Genomic DNA, 19,458 nt, shown 5'->3' on the forward strand with positions numbered 1-19,458 from the left:
GCCAATCTCTCAACTAGCTCAGTCATACCAACTGGCTGTCAAAACAGTTGCTATTGCAAATTACCTGGGGAATGATGCGAGTGCCTACGCCAAAGTATCTAGGACCCCTTTAGATACCCCAGACAATATGAATCAACCCCACTGTGGCTGACAGGACCTATGAGATGCTCCTGTCCATTTGGCCAGCGAGGTAGACCCCAGACAGTCTACCTTATGGCAATTTAAATGACATTATACATTTCTGTTTTGGCACCTGAATTACTTCACTGGTGTTTGCAGATCACTTTAGAGTGCTTTCTGCCTCCTGTATTCTCACCTTGCACAAGTGGAATGTGATGTTGGGAACCTGGAAAGTGGCACTGCCATTAGGTGTAGAAAGGCCTATAGTTACAATTCATCAATTGCCACCTTTAAAATTAGTAGGCAGACTGCGTTCTGAAGTCACCAGACAACGCCAAACAGCTCCTTTTCCCAAGTCTTTAGCCTGAGATTTCTTTCCTCCCAACAAGATTCTTAGTAACATACTTCCCATTTAATAGGAACAAGAATCAAAACCCCTTGCAGGTGCTTTAATATCTCAGCTTTAAAGGCCTCATCTAATAACCCAGAGTTCAGTTCTTAAATCTGTACCATTTTTTGTAGATTCTTCACTGCACTTCATTCCACTTTTGTCCTCCTCTGAACCTGAGTTTTGGAAGATGCTTGGTAGACCAAACAGACAATTTTTTCTACCATAAAAGAACCAGAACTTTCGGAAATAGTTGAGAAGGTCATTATTCAAGCTTTCCAGATAATGATTTCTGACTCAGGTTTCAAGACCAATGTATTCATTGAGCTTAACCTTATTCCAATAACATAGCGTCAGGCCTCGCAGCCATGACTCGCAGATATTCTGAGGCAGTTTTAGTCTGTTGAGTTTCTCATGTTATTCCCAGAAATTAGTTGGAGTTCTTATTTCTATTACTGTCAAAAACTGGCCAAACTAATGACCATTTATTTTAAAAAATTGATTTTGTTTATTTTTATTATACCATACCCATTCAAAGCATCATGTTACCTGCAAGTAGGCAATGACAAGTTAAGCTGGAAATAATGTGAACACCAAATAAACAGGTAGCTCTCTTAAGCTGCTTAGAGGCTGGCCTTATTGAAAATATTTTCATGGGACATGGATTAGTAAGCAGACAGCAGGTGAAAGGAGTCAAAGGTGCAAGATAAATTGGGTTTGTTACAGGAGCTGTAATTTATCACCATGATATTGCTGACACAAATGTAGAGAGTTATATATAAATTTAATAAAACAACTGCTATATTGGATCTATTATCCTGGAGTCAAATTTGGTTACCTTTTCCTCTTTGAGCAGAACCTTCTTCTGCAAATAATCTCACTGAATCTGGCCATTTGTATTTTAAAAGAATGCCTATATTATCTTACATGCAAATAATACTATAAACAACAAGACATATCAAAACATTGAGAACATAAAATTACACACTGAAGGTGAAAAGTGAAATGTTATACAATTCCCTAGAGGTAGCAGTTCCTTCCAATGTTCAACAAAGCAATGCATGTAGTTGAAGCAGTGAGAGCTCTAGTTAAGCAAAATACAAATAAACATGAGAGATATCTATCTCTCCCTGAAAAATGCACAACTAAAACGTCATTGTCCCCTCCATTCGCCTGTCAAAACTGTTTGGGGGTTGTAAGAGTGAATGAGGAGTGGGGAAGAAGAGAAAAGCAGCCACTGAAAATAAGCAGAATATGTTATTAGAGAGTTGTCTCCTTCTCACAAGAATGAGTGTTCAAACGGATAATACATTTCTGTGAAATTCAGGTTTCCAGCTTCCAGTTAAGAAGAGACTCTTACCTTATAGGATTATCCATCCTTGATACTGTGAGAAAAGCTGCTAAGTTAGCTGTGTAGGATGAGCACACAATAAGGGTGAAGAGCCACCAACTGCCCATTACAATGCGCATAGCCACAGAATTGACAGTAGATTCACTCCCTGCAAGTAAACAGAGGAAACACAGGTCTCAGGAATGTCCCTATTTGATCACCCCTTCTGTGGCCTGCTGTGTTAAACTTTGTTGGAATAGCCCCTCTGCCTTTCCCGTTTCCCTTTCAGCCTTCAGGAAGAGACTACCTTTTCATGGTTAGCAAAGCACTACTTCTGTTAAGACTGCTATTTTACAAAAATGTTCTCCAATCAACCTCTTGCCCTGGATACTGTTCTAGAAAAACATCTTTCAAAAAAAATTCCCCTGAATCATTATTCAGGACCAATTTTTCAGAACATCAATAATATTCTAAATAAAGAAAGTTTAATGGTAAAGCAGTACTAATGTGCAGGAGTTAAATCATTACAGTGTTCAGAATTTAGTTAATGTTCCAGTTTCAATGGATATTTTAAATTTTGAAAAAGACACAAAACTGTTCAATAGTTTGTGTGTTATCTATGCTATATTTACATCTATAAATACTGTAGCATTAGTGCCGTTATTTGCTATGCTTTCCTACATTTCAAACAGCATTAAGATTTCTCTTTTGAGCAAGCTTTGAACACAGTTATGCCTGGACTTTGTTAGAGACCAAACTATACAGCTGGTACTAGTTGCTGTAATATATGTTTACAGTAATTTTATTTTACCTTTATTTTACTTAAACCCACTAGGGATGCCATCTCAGTGAGATGAAGGGCCAAATTTTTTAGCAGTATTGCAATTTGGAGTTTCCAGACAAAGCTTTATAAGATTGCAACCACAACGTGCAATAAACATAAAAGGTAGAAAAAAGTTAACAAATGCTCCTTACATTAGCATTCAACTAAACTGCTTTTAAAGAATACTATTAGTATTACAGCTATGGGGTGAAAACTATATGGGCAGATTTTGCAAAAAATTATGCACAAAAGTAACTTACTCAATGGTTTTGACACATGTGAATTTCAATAGGATTAGTCCTTTGTCTACAGATACCTGAGTGTAAACTTAGTTATATGGCTATGAATCATTTTGCTATTTGGTTCAAAGAAATATTAATTCAAAAATGTGTACATTTATAAAATTAAACTTAAATTATTGAAAAAGGTGCTAGTTTTCGAGTTAGAGAAGTACTCTAATATTGTTCCAAATTCTGTTCCAGTTCTGTAGTTTAACTATCAGGTGATCTTCTTCACAAGGTAGAAATGTTTTTAGGAAGTAGTGTTATTTTACCAGACTTTCTGACAGAGACAAAAAAACATATCATAACCCGCAAAACTTACTACCTTCCTACCGCTTTTCATCAGCTAGGTTAATAAAACATACTACCTCCCTGCACAAGCCTAGTTTCTTGAGAGCATTCTGGCCAAGCCTAGCATGTCCTAAACAGCTTTATCCAAGACAGAAAACTCCTGAATGTGGTATTTATAACAGACTAGGTACCTTGCTGTACAAAGGCGCCGTACACCACCCAAATAGCACTGTGAAGAGTGGAAGAGGCCGAGGGGCTTGGCTGGGAAGAGTTCTGAGCCCTGATGGCCTGGATCCGGTTCAAGACAAATATCAAGACACCAACTATAGGGATGGCTGCAGCAATGCAAGCCCACACCGCAAAGTCAAAAGGAGCAAAGAGAGAGAAGATGTTGATTTTTTCTTCGGGCTTTTTGATTAAGATCCCCACTGAGTAATCCATGTAACGCTTGCTGAAGTCCACAACACTCTCGCGTTCTGGTGTTATTGTGATGGCTGAGATTGCTAGGTCAGCTCTCTGCGAGAGAAACGCAACAGGTCAGATTTCTTCCCTTCATGAATTCTGCCAGTGTGAGCCTTAAGGAGACTTTTTTTTTTTTTTTTTTTTTTTTTTTTTTTTAAGGCAAGTGGTTCCATGCATTTCTTTCTCTAGTCTAACATGTTTAGATGAACTAAAATAAAATCAGAATCAGTTTCATCATTCAGACATTAATTATTGAACAGGTGCTAAGCAGAATAGTGAAAGGTAACGTGTGGAAGTAATGTAGTACAGGGAGAGACACACTGACTTCTGATTGGAGTGACTGTAGTTTATCTAACCTTCATGCCTCACTCGTTTTCCAAAGAGTGTCTAATATTCCAAGCCATATTTACCTGGTGTGTTGCAGGGAATAAGAAAGAAACACCATCTATATTTAATACAGTTGTATCAATGCTTCTTTTACTCCATTATTATTCCAAGACTACTTTAAAAATATCCATATTCCTTTTCCATGCAAACTTTGTTTAGCTTGTGTATTCAGTAGCAACTTGTGTATAGCTAGCGTTTGCAGCTCTCTCTGGGAGGTTGCCAACTTCCTGTATTCATGAAAAGATTTCATATGCCAATGGGGGAATATTTTATTTGTTCTTTATAATGAAAAATGTGCTTGCAAAAACTATTAACTGGAAGAATGCACCAAAGGCAACTTAGCTCTGGAAACTGCTTCGGCCTCAACATTTAAAGTGAGTAGGTTTTACACTGAGAAGGTCCTTTAAGAGTATGCAAACTTAATGAAAGATAAAATCGTGTTTACTAAATAAGATTCCCAAATCTTTTGGAGAGCTGCAATTAGATTTTGAATATTTTCTATCTTAATAAAAACAGTTCTCTTAAAAAATGTATTTCTGTTTCATATCTCTACATTTTGTGGGGAAAGTAGGACCAATGCTAGGTGAACGAGGTCTGCTTTGAAATTCTTTGGAGTCAGTGGAAAGACTAGTAGCAAAAATACCATTATAAATACTTCGTTACTTCAAAGAAAGCAATTTCCAAAGAAATTTCACAGGATTTCCTACTAGATTTTCAAATCAATGAAATTCAAAGAGCTTGTATCAATGTAAAATAAGCAGAATATTCTTTATATTTCCTAGCACCAACTGAGAATATCCCATTACCATATGCATGTTTGCTATTGCTTTAATTGCTTTTATTTCTTCCTAAACATCTACTTACCAGATACTGAGATGCCTACTTACTAGGTAATGAGAAAGCTTTTACTTTCAGTAATAACTCCACTGCAGAAGAGTAACCTTTTCTACAAAGGGCAACAACACGAAATAATAATTCTTTTGATTCTCCTTCTTTGATTAACATTTGTCCCATGTTGGATACTGAGAACATGAACAAAATACATTCTAATTTCACTCTCCTGGAGACTGTAAGCTATGGACTCTCCCATTTACTTCAAAGGTGTTCAATTAACTTACTCCTGATTTGCAAGTCTGTAATTAAGTAAAAAAATCTGGTCCTCTCTGTTTTATATGAATAAATAATCTTGAAATCAATTTAAGTTCTGGTCCTTCAAAATACTTCTTTACAGCATATTACTAGGGACACACTTCCTGTTTTGGAGTCAAACAGTTGGTCGTTATCAAACGTATTGCCACAAAGAAGGTGACCCAAAGAAATTCATACCTATGAAGTAGCAAAGACATAATGATGAAAAATAATAACAGCAGCAAGGAAAATCTGAAGAATACATATTTCTTTCTCTACGTTCTGCACTCACTCAAACACATATACATGCCCTCCCTTTTTATACTGACAGCTATATATACACACACAGACTTGCACTCATAATTTATGCTGATATCAGCTAGGAGTAAACAGACAGAACAACAGACTGTAGTTCTTATCCTATATAGAGGGTCTTAAATTGTACAGTTCAGACCATATTCAAATCATGTGCAGCTCAGAAGTGTTTTGAACTGAAGCTTTGATCCTAATTCAATCTCTTGGAATTTGGAATGGAGGAAGGGGAGAATTTCAGCAGCCCCCTTCAAAACTTCTGAGGGCCCACTCTGCTTGAAGAGCCTTTTTTTTATGCAGCTTCTCCTCTGTGTACCTTGTTAATGAGTTCTCCAATCATGCCGTTCCAGGAGCTGTTTTGGAGCTGCTGTCCATATTTACCATCAGGAGCTTGATATATCTCATACTTGAAGCCCAGATTTTTGGCAAGCGCATCCAGGACATCAATGGAAAATCCTTTATATCGTTTTGGTTGCCCAAGTATGTTCTCTGCCACCATCACAAAAGGTTCTTCCTGAGAACAAAACAACATCAAAGCTGATACCTGAAACAAGTGTGCCAGAGTGTTTGCTTAGTAAAAGTGATGTTTCCTGAGTTAACTCTGGACAACTTAGGGCAGACTTCTGAGATAATCATAACCTCCAGAAGCAACAGCTGTAGGCCAGGCAGGATACCACAAGGCATCCCAAACAGCACCGGACACCAGTGCTTCAGCAGCTGAAGTGCAGCTCCACAGTTCATGAGAAGAGACAGACCCTCCAGAGGACAATTCATCCCTCCATGACAGCTTCCCACTGTCTGCAGGCTGAAATTCAGCCTGCCCTCCTCCTCCTCTGGAAACACCTGCCTCTTCCCACGGACAATAAAGAGGGCATGGACACATATCTCAGTGTCCTAGCTAACTGTCTAGAATACAGATAGGTAAGTTAAGCAAGTGAGTCCTAGATAGGAACATTACTACTGTGCATCTCAGAGCATACGAGATTTAGAAAGTCATCTTTTACAGACAACGATAAATCTTTCATCCAGGATACATACTGAAATAGGAGCTAAAAATGCTGCATTTTGTGATTATTTGTGATTTTGAAAATTGAAAGAATAGTCCTCGGGGCACTGGTTCTTTCATGGGTTTTATAAAAGTACATTTTGGGAGCAAACAGCATTTTGGGGTACATTTTCTGTCAGGTATGGGATTCCTACTATCCTGCCAGGGAAAGCCAGGGCTTCTGGTTTCACAACCACTGTAATTGGTCACATTGGCAAAGCAGTACTGTCATTCTCTTAGAATGGCTCTGCTCACCTCTCATATACGCTAGGGCATAACCTCACTTGTTACCAGACTGAGGAAAGAAAATCTGGGGGTGAGCAGAGCAGGGGAGTGCCTTTATGAGCTCGTATAGTACTTCCTATTTGAACCTTGATCCAGTAAAAGAGGGAGAAAAAAACCCCACAAAAGACACTATAGCCTGTAATCTGCAAACTATACTGTAGTTCAGGCAGAAATGCAGTCAAACCTTAATTTATTCCCGATGTAGCATTTAGCTCACAGGAGCTCTGTTACCACCCAGGACAGTAACAGAAGTAGTCCCAACAGTATAATGATTTTTTGGAAAGACTATGTCTTTCTAAAAGACATAGTTTATCTTAACTGGAAGTTATGAGCTTGATGGAGGAACCACTTAATTAAATTTTACAGCCTGCAGTGTACAAGAGCCAAGATTAGATTATCATAATAGGCCCATCTGATCTTAAAATCCATGAAACACTAGAAACTGCATATCTGAGAGTGCTGTATCTGAAATTTGTCCCACTCGTGCCTTGTGCTGGTTCGATGCCCAGTACGAATTTTGATGCAGAAAAAAGCATAAGCAAATACACACAGGCTCTACATCTCTGACTGTCTGCAGATTCACATAAACTAATAAAAGGCCATCATCTATCTTCCTTGCTTATGTAACTGATCACCCAAAAAAGCAGAATTGAAAATGATAGGGAAAAATACTGAGGTAAGTGCCCAAAATATTTGGCCATATCCATTTTACTCTGAGCATTTTGTTTCCTGAATTCAAATAGGATCATACCAAGACAGTCACCACTTTCAGTGTCAGTCCTTGTAAGTCACTGCCCAGACGTCGTTCTTGTAGGCTGCCGTTCAGTCCTTTTTCAGAGTCCCATGTTGCCAACTAGAACAGAAAACACAGTGCGTCTGAAGGACTGTTAGGCAGAAATCCTTTAATATTTACATAAACATTTAACAGTAGCTTGACTGAATTCAGTATTTATAAAGAGAGCATGAGAAGTGTGTTTTTTTTTTTTAAACACAGAATCAGAATCAGTGAGATTCAGAGGACAGACATAAACAAGTACTTTGCCTGAATGAATTTTCATCAATGCCTGTCACATAACTGCTCTATTATCTGTAGTATTTGTCATATTATTTCACTTAGATCACTTTGATATGACTTTTCTCTCTCGTAAGTTTATACTGCCTGACAGTCCTCAGGATTATCTGTGGTCTCACTATCCCGTATTTCCCTCTCTGATCCCCTTCTACTTTTCAAATCATTCCCTGCTGCTTATCAAAGACGAACCTTTTCTCCAGCTGCACAACATTCTCGCTCCTGACAGTTATAAATCCTTGACACAGATTCTGTGCTGTCAAACTATCTCCTCTTCTATCTTGGACTTTCTCCAGATCCTATCTTAAGTCCTATTTTTTCTCTTCTTTGGCCTACTTCTACCTCATCAGTAAAATGACAACAGTCCTTCTTCTCAAGCTGCAAGACTCCCGATGATCAAATATCTCATAACCTCTGCCAATGCTAGACACACCTGCCAGTTGCAGCCTGATAACTATTTTCATAATACCTCCATGAAACATTATGTCTAAATATTTTATTTTTCAATTAAACATATCACTTCAAATTCAATTTTATTACATTTTCTGAAAGGAAGCTCCACAAAAAAGTTAATGTCAAGTGACCTCTGGATTATTCAAACTGAATATGCTCTTCAGCAGCAGCAGATGGCCACTGCTTTTGCCTTCAAACAGAATCAATTGTGTTATTTTTCTGAAGAGTCATAAATAGTATTGAGTAAAAATTGTTTCTTCTTTTTTTTTTTCCAGCTCTACTCTTAAACACCAATACTACACTTACATCTGTGGAGGCAGTGATGTTAGCTGAAGGCATGCCCCTTAGAAATCAAACATAGTCCAGGATCTGCGAAATGTGGCTTCTTCCTGCCAGAAGCTAATTTCCATGTTACAAGTCAAAACCTTCTTGGAAAGAATTTATTTCACTGAAAATGCCTATGGCTAAATGTCCTACATGATTTACTTCTATGACTTCAGTTTTATCCTAAAGCCTCAAAAGTCAAAACAACAAATAAAACGTGATGGGAGGTATCTGCATGGTTTTATTTTTGCTTTGTTTCACTAAACCAATAAACAGGGAACTAGAACAGGAAAAATCAGTGAATATTCAGACATGACAAATATCACAGAGGTAAAACTGATGAAAATTATTCTACAGTCACTGTAAATCTTCAAAGTTGACCTGGAGGACAGAAGAGGAGAATGATGGAGTAGTATTAAGCTTTCTAATGACAGTCTTAAAAGCAAAAGTATCTAACAGACTGAAAACTCTCACCCTGGGAGGTCAGTTTGGAGTGGCAAATGATCTTCTGTACATAAATGTGTTTGCAGCAGTATCAGGTAGATACATACAGCCAGGTTATTTTTTAAATTCAAAATCAGATGCTTGGTCTGAATATGTCCAAATTTTTCTTAGGTTTTGCTGTTGCTAAAAAAAACCTGACCAATTCTTCAGCTAACGTGAATCAATACAGTCCGACAGATGTCAATGACTGCATAGGTGTGTGAGGTATATATTATGTCTGGAAGTGGTGAAGAATGTTACACTGTTTAAGCTTCTTTCAGCTCTCCCAGTTGAAAACCCAGCAAGCGCATGATGAAGATACATGCATAGTTTTGACCAGAACGGCTTGCACTAGCTACAGAAGATGACTACATCTATTCAAAAACCGGAAATGAAACACATCTGTTTATTACTTTGTCACCTCTGGACTGACATTTCACTTTCTTCTCCCACTCCTTTTCCCTTCAACAACTCTATATGATTTCATATCAAGGCATTAAATTGTTGAAAAGCTTACATTTTGCATTTCATGTCAACAATGGGAATCCCTTAAAGGAGCTGAAAATTTTGTTCCAAAGGAGAGAAACAAAGATTCCCTTTATATGCAGGAGGGCTAGGTGTGAGGAGGAGGAGAAAGCGTATTTCACTTCAGCACTGAACTCCATAGCATTCTACACGGAGACATAATTTTTTCGGTCTCCAAATTGCAAATGATGCAGATACAGTTGACAAATGGGATATGTGGAACACCTTTTCCAGAAGGGATATTTCCTTTGCCTCTTTGTGCTTCAGGACATTTCATTTGTTCAGAATTGTGCCAACTTTGACTTCCACTTCTTGCAGACAGAATTTTGTTTATAGGACTGATGCATTTACAGATACATACACCAATCTGTGACAGTTGACCTGTCAAGATCAGTGCACGAGAAGCTAATTCCCAGCACTGTTAAACAAAACAAGTGCTGCTGTTACTTGATAGGACTGTGAGAGTTTCATTCTTTGCCAAAGTATGCTCCAGGTTCCTACCAGAACTCTGAAGCCAAAGGTTATACAACAATCACCAGCTGATGGGAGATACGGAGCTTTTAAATCTGATTATGGCAAATAACTACTTGCAGAATCAGCATTTGCAGGATATATTTTGTAAATCATGGTCTCTGGAAAATATACTTTTTATGGCAGTCCGTGTTTTTTTTTTTTTATAGTCAAGTTATGGGGTTATGGGAGCTCATGTTTCAAAAAAAGCTACTTTAATAAAGCTTTTCAACTTAAACCTACCTAGCTCCTCTTTCTGAAATAGCCATATTACTGGCAATCCTATAGTTCTAGCCATAAAACAGACACTCCATCATCCTCTACAGTCAAACCAGAGGAAACAGCTGTGAAATCCAGACAAAAAGGTAATTTCTTAGAAAATTCTGACTCAAGACACGCTTCTGATCTTTATCAATATTTACTTCATTTTTCAACCAAAACAGTACGAAAAAGCTTGGAAACAGAAAGTGACAATTTTAACACTGTCTGCAACCTCTACAAACAATATCTAGCTCCAAACACACATCCTTTACACACAAGCGAAACAATTACATGACTATCCAATCTGGGAATGTCTTATCCATCTGGGATGCCTTATGTCACCCGCTGCGATTTCCTCCCCAGAAAAGTGCTGAAATCTATCAGGACCTTCAAAGAAAACCTGAGGTCAGTGCAACTTTGAGGTCTCTGAGCTCCCAACAGCAAGGCAGAAGCCAAATTCTACGAAAGGGTTTCATGACCTTGTTACTGATGCAACTCCTGGCTGCCCCACACTTTACTCAAACTATTCAGTTCCTCAAGGGAGATCACGCTGAGAGGTCATCATGAACACGTGTATTTATTACACACCTGTTCATGTTCAAAGCATGTGCGTTTGTGTTGCACAATAATGACATATTCCTTGAATCAGGAACTTGTATTTAGTTCTCCAGTCTCCCCTGTGAATGCTGGCACCACCGGACTACATGAAGGGTCTGTCCCAAACAAATGAGGATAAAAATTATCCCAAACATGCAGTAATTATAGCTGAAAGCTGACACTAGCATAGAAGTGCATATTTAATGTTTACGCTACAACAATGAACATTTATATCTACAATATTTAAATTTATGATGGAGTAGTAACTGTCAAAATAATGTATGCCACTGCTATATAACTCCATTTTATGTATGACATCATCTTAAATATGGTCTAATTTCCAGAGAAAATGTGGTTCCCTTAGGTAATAAAACAGGATAATATTTTAGCAGACATATAGTAATGTTTGAAAGCGCTGCGATCAATCCAAAACATACTACTTCTACCTTACCAAAAACTGAAAATTTTTGGTTGGTGACTCTCTGGAGCTAAGATTATACTATACAAGCAAGTTAAATTTGGGAACCCTTGCCTTGAACCCTGGAGAACTTCTGACAGAGTGATGGAAGAGCCAGAGAGAGTGAGGCAGCTGGTTCTCATGGCATGAGACAGGGACACCTCTATCAACCCAAAGGACGTTTCCTGTGAACATGAAAGCTGTTCTGCGTATGGAATCAAATAAATCAATCTGTGCCACTCACAATCAATCTGGCAATGCTTTTAGGTTAAAACTGAACCGAAATGGATTTAATTTCAATGACAACTTGTGTTTCAAACTTTAAGTCAGTGTAATGTATAGCAAATATACATTGCTATACCATGTACCATGTACACATATGTTATATGTTGGGCCTGCTGACTCCCTTTGCCAGTCTTGCAGGATACGGCTAAACACTTACTGAAACGTTCTCAAAGGGGATCTCAAAAGAAACATGCTAACTGAACACCTCCCCCCTATAAAACAGTCGCTAAATTAAATAAAATGGAGCAAATTGGACATTCCTATGTTACAATTCTTAGAAAGGAATAAAAGGAATTCTATTTAAATACTAAAGCAAATATTTAAATTTAATACCAGGAGTCTTTTTTAAACGTAGTATATCAATATTCTAGGGAATTTGCTATCACTCAGTATCATTCACAGCAAGGTATTGGTAGGATCCACCAAGAGATTGAATTGTATGTCCTTTTATGAGGAACTATCAGGACTCACTGAAGAAGCCCTTCCTTTTGTTATGACTGGAGTTGCTTTGAAGGCATCGAAAACTTTTCTTTTGAATATGGATCACAATTAAGCAAAATTAAAAAAAAAAACTGTGAACAATGCATTTGCATAGTTAATCCATAATTACATAAAACAGGATTAGGAACATAAAAAGGTACTGATTTTCATACTTCTAAGCAAATCCAAACACTGTCTGATACGATTTTTTTCTATAACAGCTGCATGATTAGTAGCAACATTCTAAGATCTCTGCTCTGGAATAGGATCTTATAGCCATTACTACAGACAAGATACTGGAGAAGATCACTAGCTGAACTGATTTAAGTTAGCACTCTGTGTTCCAGCATAACCCTGCCTTGCTTGCAGTGAAAGACCTGCAAGTGATCTTTTTCTAGATGTTTATTCTATTCTGACATTCTGCATTCATTTGTATTGCAGATGTAGCCTGCTTCCAAACACCCAAAGTGGGACTGGAATTCTTATAATTGGAACGTCAATATATTTGGACAAGGATAATCAGTCTGTGGCAAGTTCTGTAACAAGGAAAAGGGAGGTCGATAACATGCATATCTGATCTATGAAATGTAATATAATCATGAGGGCAATAAGCTTTGGTATGCCACCTGGAAGTAAGGTAGAAACAGAGAGTTGGATTCAGTTGTGTAAATGTAGCCCTGTGTGCCACCTAAGGTGCCTTAGAGGTTGGGACATGGGACTGGCAGATATTACAAAAGATCTACAGAAGAGTCGCATCCTGGACCAGGAGCTGGAGGACAGGATACTTTAATGCCAAAAGGCATTTTATATCACATTTATAATGTATGTGATGCATACATTCAGGCAACTGAATTCAGCCTACAGTTTCCATTTGCTATGCATTAGTGGGACTTACTAGGAAAGGAGCAAGAGGTAAATTCTTGAATCAGCTTTTGTGATTTCTGGGTAGAAAAGTATCACGGTAGGTAAGGAACCCTGAATGCCCAAACTCAGGAAAGAGAAAGTAAAGCAACTCTTAGATATTGGGTTGTGAGTTTGCAAAACATAAAATCTAATCATAAAAGACATCTGAGAAAAACTGTTAACAACAGGTCAGCAGTAGTGAGGACAATAAGCAATTATTTAAAAAAAAAATCATCTATTCCAGCAGCCACTGTGTTTTATACTCTTTGGGATACGAAACTGGAGAAGGTGAACTGATTCCGGTTGTCACCTACATATACCTCTATTTTAGTTCAAGCACTTAAAACACACGCTTTACATTTTACTGTGAGATTTAATAAAGTATTTAAATATTCTGAAATGCAGACATGCAAAATTTCTAAGCAGGTTAAGCCTCCTGAACAGTTCCTAAAGTCACTTTGTCACCTTCAGAGCATCACTAAACATGTATCTGTATCTTTGGACACCTGAAAACTAACCCAACCTTTCCAGTTTAATTCTAAGATAATATCCATCACCAATATGTTACATCACAGCTGTACAAAGGTATTGTATTGCTTGAAAGCACCTCGGTACCCTGAGAATACATACGAACACATAGCTGTAGAGCTACTGAGAATTTGAAAATGTATCAAAACTATGAAGCAAAAGACTGTGAGTCAAGTCTTAAGGGGGACAGAAACTCTCAATCCTTTGGACAAAAATCTCGTCACATCCCACTTGCCCCTCAGAACCCTCAGTTTGTCATTACAGGGCCACACAAGGATTGCAGCTGCTTTGTAAAGCTTCAGAGCAAGGAAGGGAGATCATGGAAAGCTGCTCTTCCTCATTCCCCATACTTCAGCTAATGGCATCCTCCATCTCCTGAGACCGTAAGCCTTTTAAAGGCAATGACTAGCCAATATAAAGTATGAAGAAATGGAGGACTAGGAGAGGGCTGACTCTCCTGGGGCTACCATGACTCTGATATATGTCCTAAAGGACCCTGGTTTCCTGTGCAGCATAGTGAAGCACACTGACATGACTGTTGCTGCTTGAATGGGCCTTTACAGATGTGAGGTCTTCAGAGAAAAGAATGCAGATTATTCTGGTTTTAGTATTTTGCAAATGTATGGTGCCATACAAATGATAATAAAATATCTCTAGAGAACAATAGGAGGATGACCATTAAGCAGCACGACTTTACCAGTCATTCTGGAAAAACGTGACTGCTTTTTCAGTAGTATTGCAAAATTAATAGAAAACAGAAATGAAGATGACAATATACTTTTATCTGAATTTGTTTTGTGTTTCATACAGGGTCTTATGAAGCCTCAGCCAGGACAATTTGAATTAATTTCCTGAAAAAAGACAGTATCACATGATTTATAAGCTATCACCTAAGCAACAATGAAGAGTGATGTATGAAGATGAAGAGGAAAATCTTAAGGTAGCTTGGGGCCAATCAGGATTAAAATCTCATTTATTTAACAGCTTTATTAATGATTTGGAACAGGAAATAGACATAAATTATTAAAATCAAATTATCAAAAATGTAAAGATACTTCAAAATTGGGAAGCACTGCAAATGTAAGTCAGACTAGAATAGCGGGAAAAATAAAGAAGAGTGGTAAAAACAGACATAAAATGATAATATGCATCTTGCATAAATAGAAGGAAACATTTCTGGAAAAGACAGATACAAGAAACAGAGATACTTCAATGGAAGAAAGAAATAAGGAAATTAATGTTAAAAAACTAGTATATGGTGAAAGCAGGCTGCAAATGGGTGTGGAGCGTGTGGTACAGCACAGTTGCAAAAGTGCCAGTGTGATTACGGACTCCACACACAGTGCTCTGATGTACTAGGCTGCACGGAGAGCAGCCACAATCTAGCTGTGAAGAGCAGACAGCCTTAACACTGTTTAGCATCAGCCTGAACAAGTTTTAGGCGTGCAGAAAGAAAAGCAAGGGAGAACAGGACAATTATTACTGGGCTGGAGGAGCCAGTTTAGACAAGAAGAGTAAAAGAGGTAACTGTGAATATCTAAGCTAAGAATGATTAAGAAATTGGAAAATTAGACACAAAACTAAATACAAAGGAACAGAACTATTGCTGCAGACTGCTAATAATTTACAGAGAATCTTTCAAAAGGAATCCAATCCATTTCCTGGAAATATTCATTCATTTTCAATGCAGACTGTGAAATGAGAAATAGATAAGAGAGAAAAATTTGTCTGGGTATTTTTTAACAAATTTTCATGGGAAAAGTTTACCACATCCAGGAAATAAGTGCTTGTTGTGAAGGAAATCAAAGAATAGCCTGACGATTCCTACATTTACCAGAGATGTAAGAACATCAGAGTCAAACCTGTGTTTTGCATGATTTTGGTTTTCTCAGATCCCACCCAAAGGTGAGTAGGATGCTCTCTGCAAATGTGGAACAACTTGGTTTAAGTCCCACACTGCAGAATTTAGACTAGGATCTTACTGGTTTCCCACATCCCATGTGAGTCCACTGATCACCATCTCAAAGGCCAGCTTGGCCATATCATCTTTCACAAAGGTCAAAGGTACTGGCATAGTCTTTATGAGGAATGGCGTAATTCCTGAAACTGAAAATCTGAAGTATTTTCACCCCCAATAGAAAAATCCATTCAGCGGTGCTGAAAGAAAGCCAGTGCTAGAACACAGCCAGGGAGCAACCATGAAAAAGCACACAGGAGCAATTTAAGGTCCCAACCAATGATCACTTACAGATGTGCTGCAGCTTAGCAAACGTACACAATACCAGTGAAGCCTGAGAGTTACTCTTCTATAAATTTAATTGCGCATAGACCTAGAATAGAAAATAAAGTTCAAAAACACTGAAGGAAGGATTTGAATGGGAAAGAACAATTGACCTGAACTGACGATCAGTTCAGAAACAGATATATACCGCTGCTCTTCCAAGAAGCAGTGCGAGATAAAAGGCAAATGCCTAGGATTAAGATGCCACATGAAGACTGGCCTTGCAGCAGGATAATGCCTCACAAACCATGTAAGCGAATTCGTTCACAGTTGAGAGAGAAAAGTACCATTAACTGAACCACCATCACATGGATAATCCTGTGGAATTCTTATTTAAGATTTGAGAAAATACAAGTCTTCTCGAGTTGTGGGAACAAAATGTGCTTCTTGTAAAGGCTGCATAATAAAAAGCTGAAAATTTACATACATTGGAATATAAATTTCAGGATAATTCAAAAAGGCTTAAACACAATGAAAAGTGATAAAATTTAAATCAAAAGAAAATGCAGATTAGTATCAGAAGCATATTTTTGACATGTAAGATCAATTACAATATTAAACCACTATCATCCAGAGAATAGGTAAGAGTCCAGAGAGTAGAGCCTGTCTCTCCATGACATTTACAATAATTCATACATAATAGATATGTAAAGTCTAGAGGGAAAAACTGCAACACCCAACCCAGAACTCTGAGTGTAGTTTAGGAGGACAGAGGATGACTTCAAACAGAGACTTCGATAGATGTAGTTCAGCTTTAAAACTCTTCATTCTCTGGAAGCCCACGTAAAAGCATTTATTCAGCCCTTGCTCTACAAATTCACTAGTTCCACTGCAATCAACGATTGCGACCTCACCTAGCATTACACAGCAGTATCTTGCCCCACTGTATTTATGGTTCTGCACTGCAGAGAATATCAAACATTTTGAAGGGCGATGCAGTGATTTTCTTTATGCCTTTCATTAGCCAAAGCTCAGTTCAATTAAATGCAATGGTCATGTTCTCAAAAGCCAACTATTTTGCATATAATAGAGCTCTCTGCCAGAAAGTAAGAACAGAAACATAATGCCTTATATTACTAAAGTTAAAGAAGCCAAATACATGCCTTTGTGTATATAGTAGCTATCCACAGAACTGTGACTAAGGAATTTCACACAGAATTAGTTACAGCTCTCTGCAATCCTTACAGCTTTTATTGATGCAGCTTAAGACTTCTTCACATGCCTGTTGGGAATGTATCAATATCATACATTTTCTATTTTATATTAGGTGTATATTAAATTTTATATTATGTTGACAGACATAAAATTTCAATATGATCTTTTAGCTCAAATAAGATTAATAGGCAAAATGAGACATTACTGTGCCATCACATCAGTGAAGGAGCACATGAAACAAGTTCAGGATTGTTTCTCTTCCCATGTTGTGATAGCTGTTGATGATCTTTGATCTGTTGCGTAACACAGAGAAACACCTATATCCCACTGTGGCAAGCCTGAGCAAAACATGTACAGGGCAGCAAATCTGCATGAAGTGGGAAAAGGAGCTGACAGCACATGACAAGATTAATATAATGAATATTAACAGGTTGCATTTAAGTATAAATAGGCCATCTCCAGCCCTAGTAAAATAAATTGCTTCAATTAATACTACTCTTTGAAGGAGCGCTGACAGCAACACACTGATAATAGTAAACAGAAGAAATTAGTGGGGGACACTGCAGTAACACAGTACTGGAAAAGATACAGTATTAAATGAAGCAATCCTAGGAATGATGAAAACAACATGGAAAGGAATATTATGCTCTACCGATTTCTCTATTGAGTGGTGGCAAGTATTATTCTGTCCCCAAATTTTTGCATTTCATTTCCATAAGACAAAATCAAAATGCAGGGAAAGCAATGTTCAGAATAAATCGGAACCATCTTCTCCCAGGACCTTGCAGGCTTTTCTCTTGTAAAACAGGAAGATAACTTCCACCCCTGCCCATGTGCACTCTTCCCACTTTTCACAACTTTTAAGATATGAACAACTTTCCATAATGTAGCAACGCTGCTGTTGAATCAGAGGGCAGAGCTGCTACAGCACAAGATGAACGCGCAGTTCCTCTAAGGGTTGAATAAGCTAATTTGTGAACACCCAAAACACTCCAGAATCAGACACTTCCCAGGGGCATTGCAAATTGCCAATTGATATAAACAACCATGCCTCTAAGCATAATATTAAAACCCACATAGAAACATAAAAGTTAGGCCACATAAAGTCCACATTAGATGTCATAAGCAATCGGCTGAAAAACAACACAGCATAAGCTCCTTGGCCCTAGGTTTACTATTTGGGAGACAAATAAACCCCTCACCTTCCTTGGCTTTGAAAGCAAACAAAATTGCTGTCCAGTGCGAGATGGTGGTGCTGGAGTCCGAGCAGAGTCCAAATGCTGCTGTCAAATACGGGAAGGAAAGTCAGGTGTGTTCACAAGTAGTCAGCTGTGGACAAAGCTGAACCTATTCCTGCTGCCATTACTAATTATTTGTGGGTAATAAGGAAACAAACCTATTTCACACACAGAACAGATTCTTTCCAAAGCTTCCAAATGCTTTTTGGGGGGAAATTACTAGCTTTGAGAGCAGAATTACTCCTCTTATCTATGCAATAGTGAACTCAGACTGTTTTGTAAACAAGAAATTCATTGAAAAGCTGGATCTAACAACAAATGCAAATTCATGTTGATTTTGTATAGGTTCTTATCCCGGTCTTCACAGCCTAACATCCAAATATCTCCCTGTAGTGATGCATAAAGAGTTTAACTGAGGAGGAAAAGCAAGGAGGAAAAGCAAGAGGGGACTGTGTAGCTGGAAAACTGTCAGAAACTGGTATCTTTTCTGATCATTCCACATGTGAGCTCCACACATGCTATTAATTGAAACACTACAATTGGTTATGCCAAAGCATCTGCTGTTTCTGGCAACTCATTACTGGATTTCTTGGATAACATCTGAGCTGCAAGCCTTCGACTTCTCGCTATGCTTTCAAGAAACTCCCACGCTGTCGGCATCTGCATTTTCAAAAATGCACCTGCATTTTTAAGAACAAGTGAACAGTTTGATGCCTGGCACAGTCTGTTCTCATCTGAGGAGGAGACCATGATGTGACGGGACCACCTTTAGACCGCTGAAGTTTGGCCATCAGCAATTCATTTCTGACTCCAGCTGATGGTACCGAGTCATCTAAAAATGGAAGAAAAGTTCAGCCCATCCCTTGGTACCACCTGGCAAGCTAGCTGCCAACTCTTAATTGACAAGTGCTGTTCTCACAAACTCTGGATGCTTTGGAAAAGCACAACAACAGCTACAGTATTTTACGTTGAAAATATTTCAAAATTGAAATTCTTACTCTAACTCTCATTTGGAAACTTCTGAGATTCAATTTTTTGGTTTTCCACTAAATTTGTA

General features: G+C 38.0%; 1 protein-coding gene across 4 annotated transcripts in view; it reads right to left on the reverse strand.

Annotated features, from left to right (window-relative positions):
• Nucleotides 1-19,458, reverse strand: part of GRID1 (glutamate ionotropic receptor delta type subunit 1) — a 545,174-nt gene that overhangs the window by 51,231 nt on the left and 474,485 nt on the right. For all 4 annotated transcript variants that reach the window (XM_026116758.2, XM_064513740.1, XM_064513738.1 and 1 more), the window contains exons 9-12: nt 7,604-7,705; nt 5,839-6,036; nt 3,425-3,749; nt 1,869-2,007 (exon numbers count right to left, since the gene is read on the reverse strand). In XM_026116758.2, the coding sequence (XP_025972543.1) occupies nt 1,869-2,007; nt 3,425-3,749; nt 5,839-6,036; nt 7,604-7,705 (764 nt within the window). The remainder of the gene's footprint in view (nt 1-1,868; nt 2,008-3,424; nt 3,750-5,838; nt 6,037-7,603; nt 7,706-19,458) is intronic.

The sequence above is a fragment of the Dromaius novaehollandiae genome, chromosome 6 (assembly GCF_036370855.1).
Source record: "Dromaius novaehollandiae isolate bDroNov1 chromosome 6, bDroNov1.hap1, whole genome shotgun sequence".
Classification (NCBI taxonomy): domain Eukaryota; kingdom Metazoa; phylum Chordata; class Aves; order Casuariiformes; family Dromaiidae; genus Dromaius; species Dromaius novaehollandiae.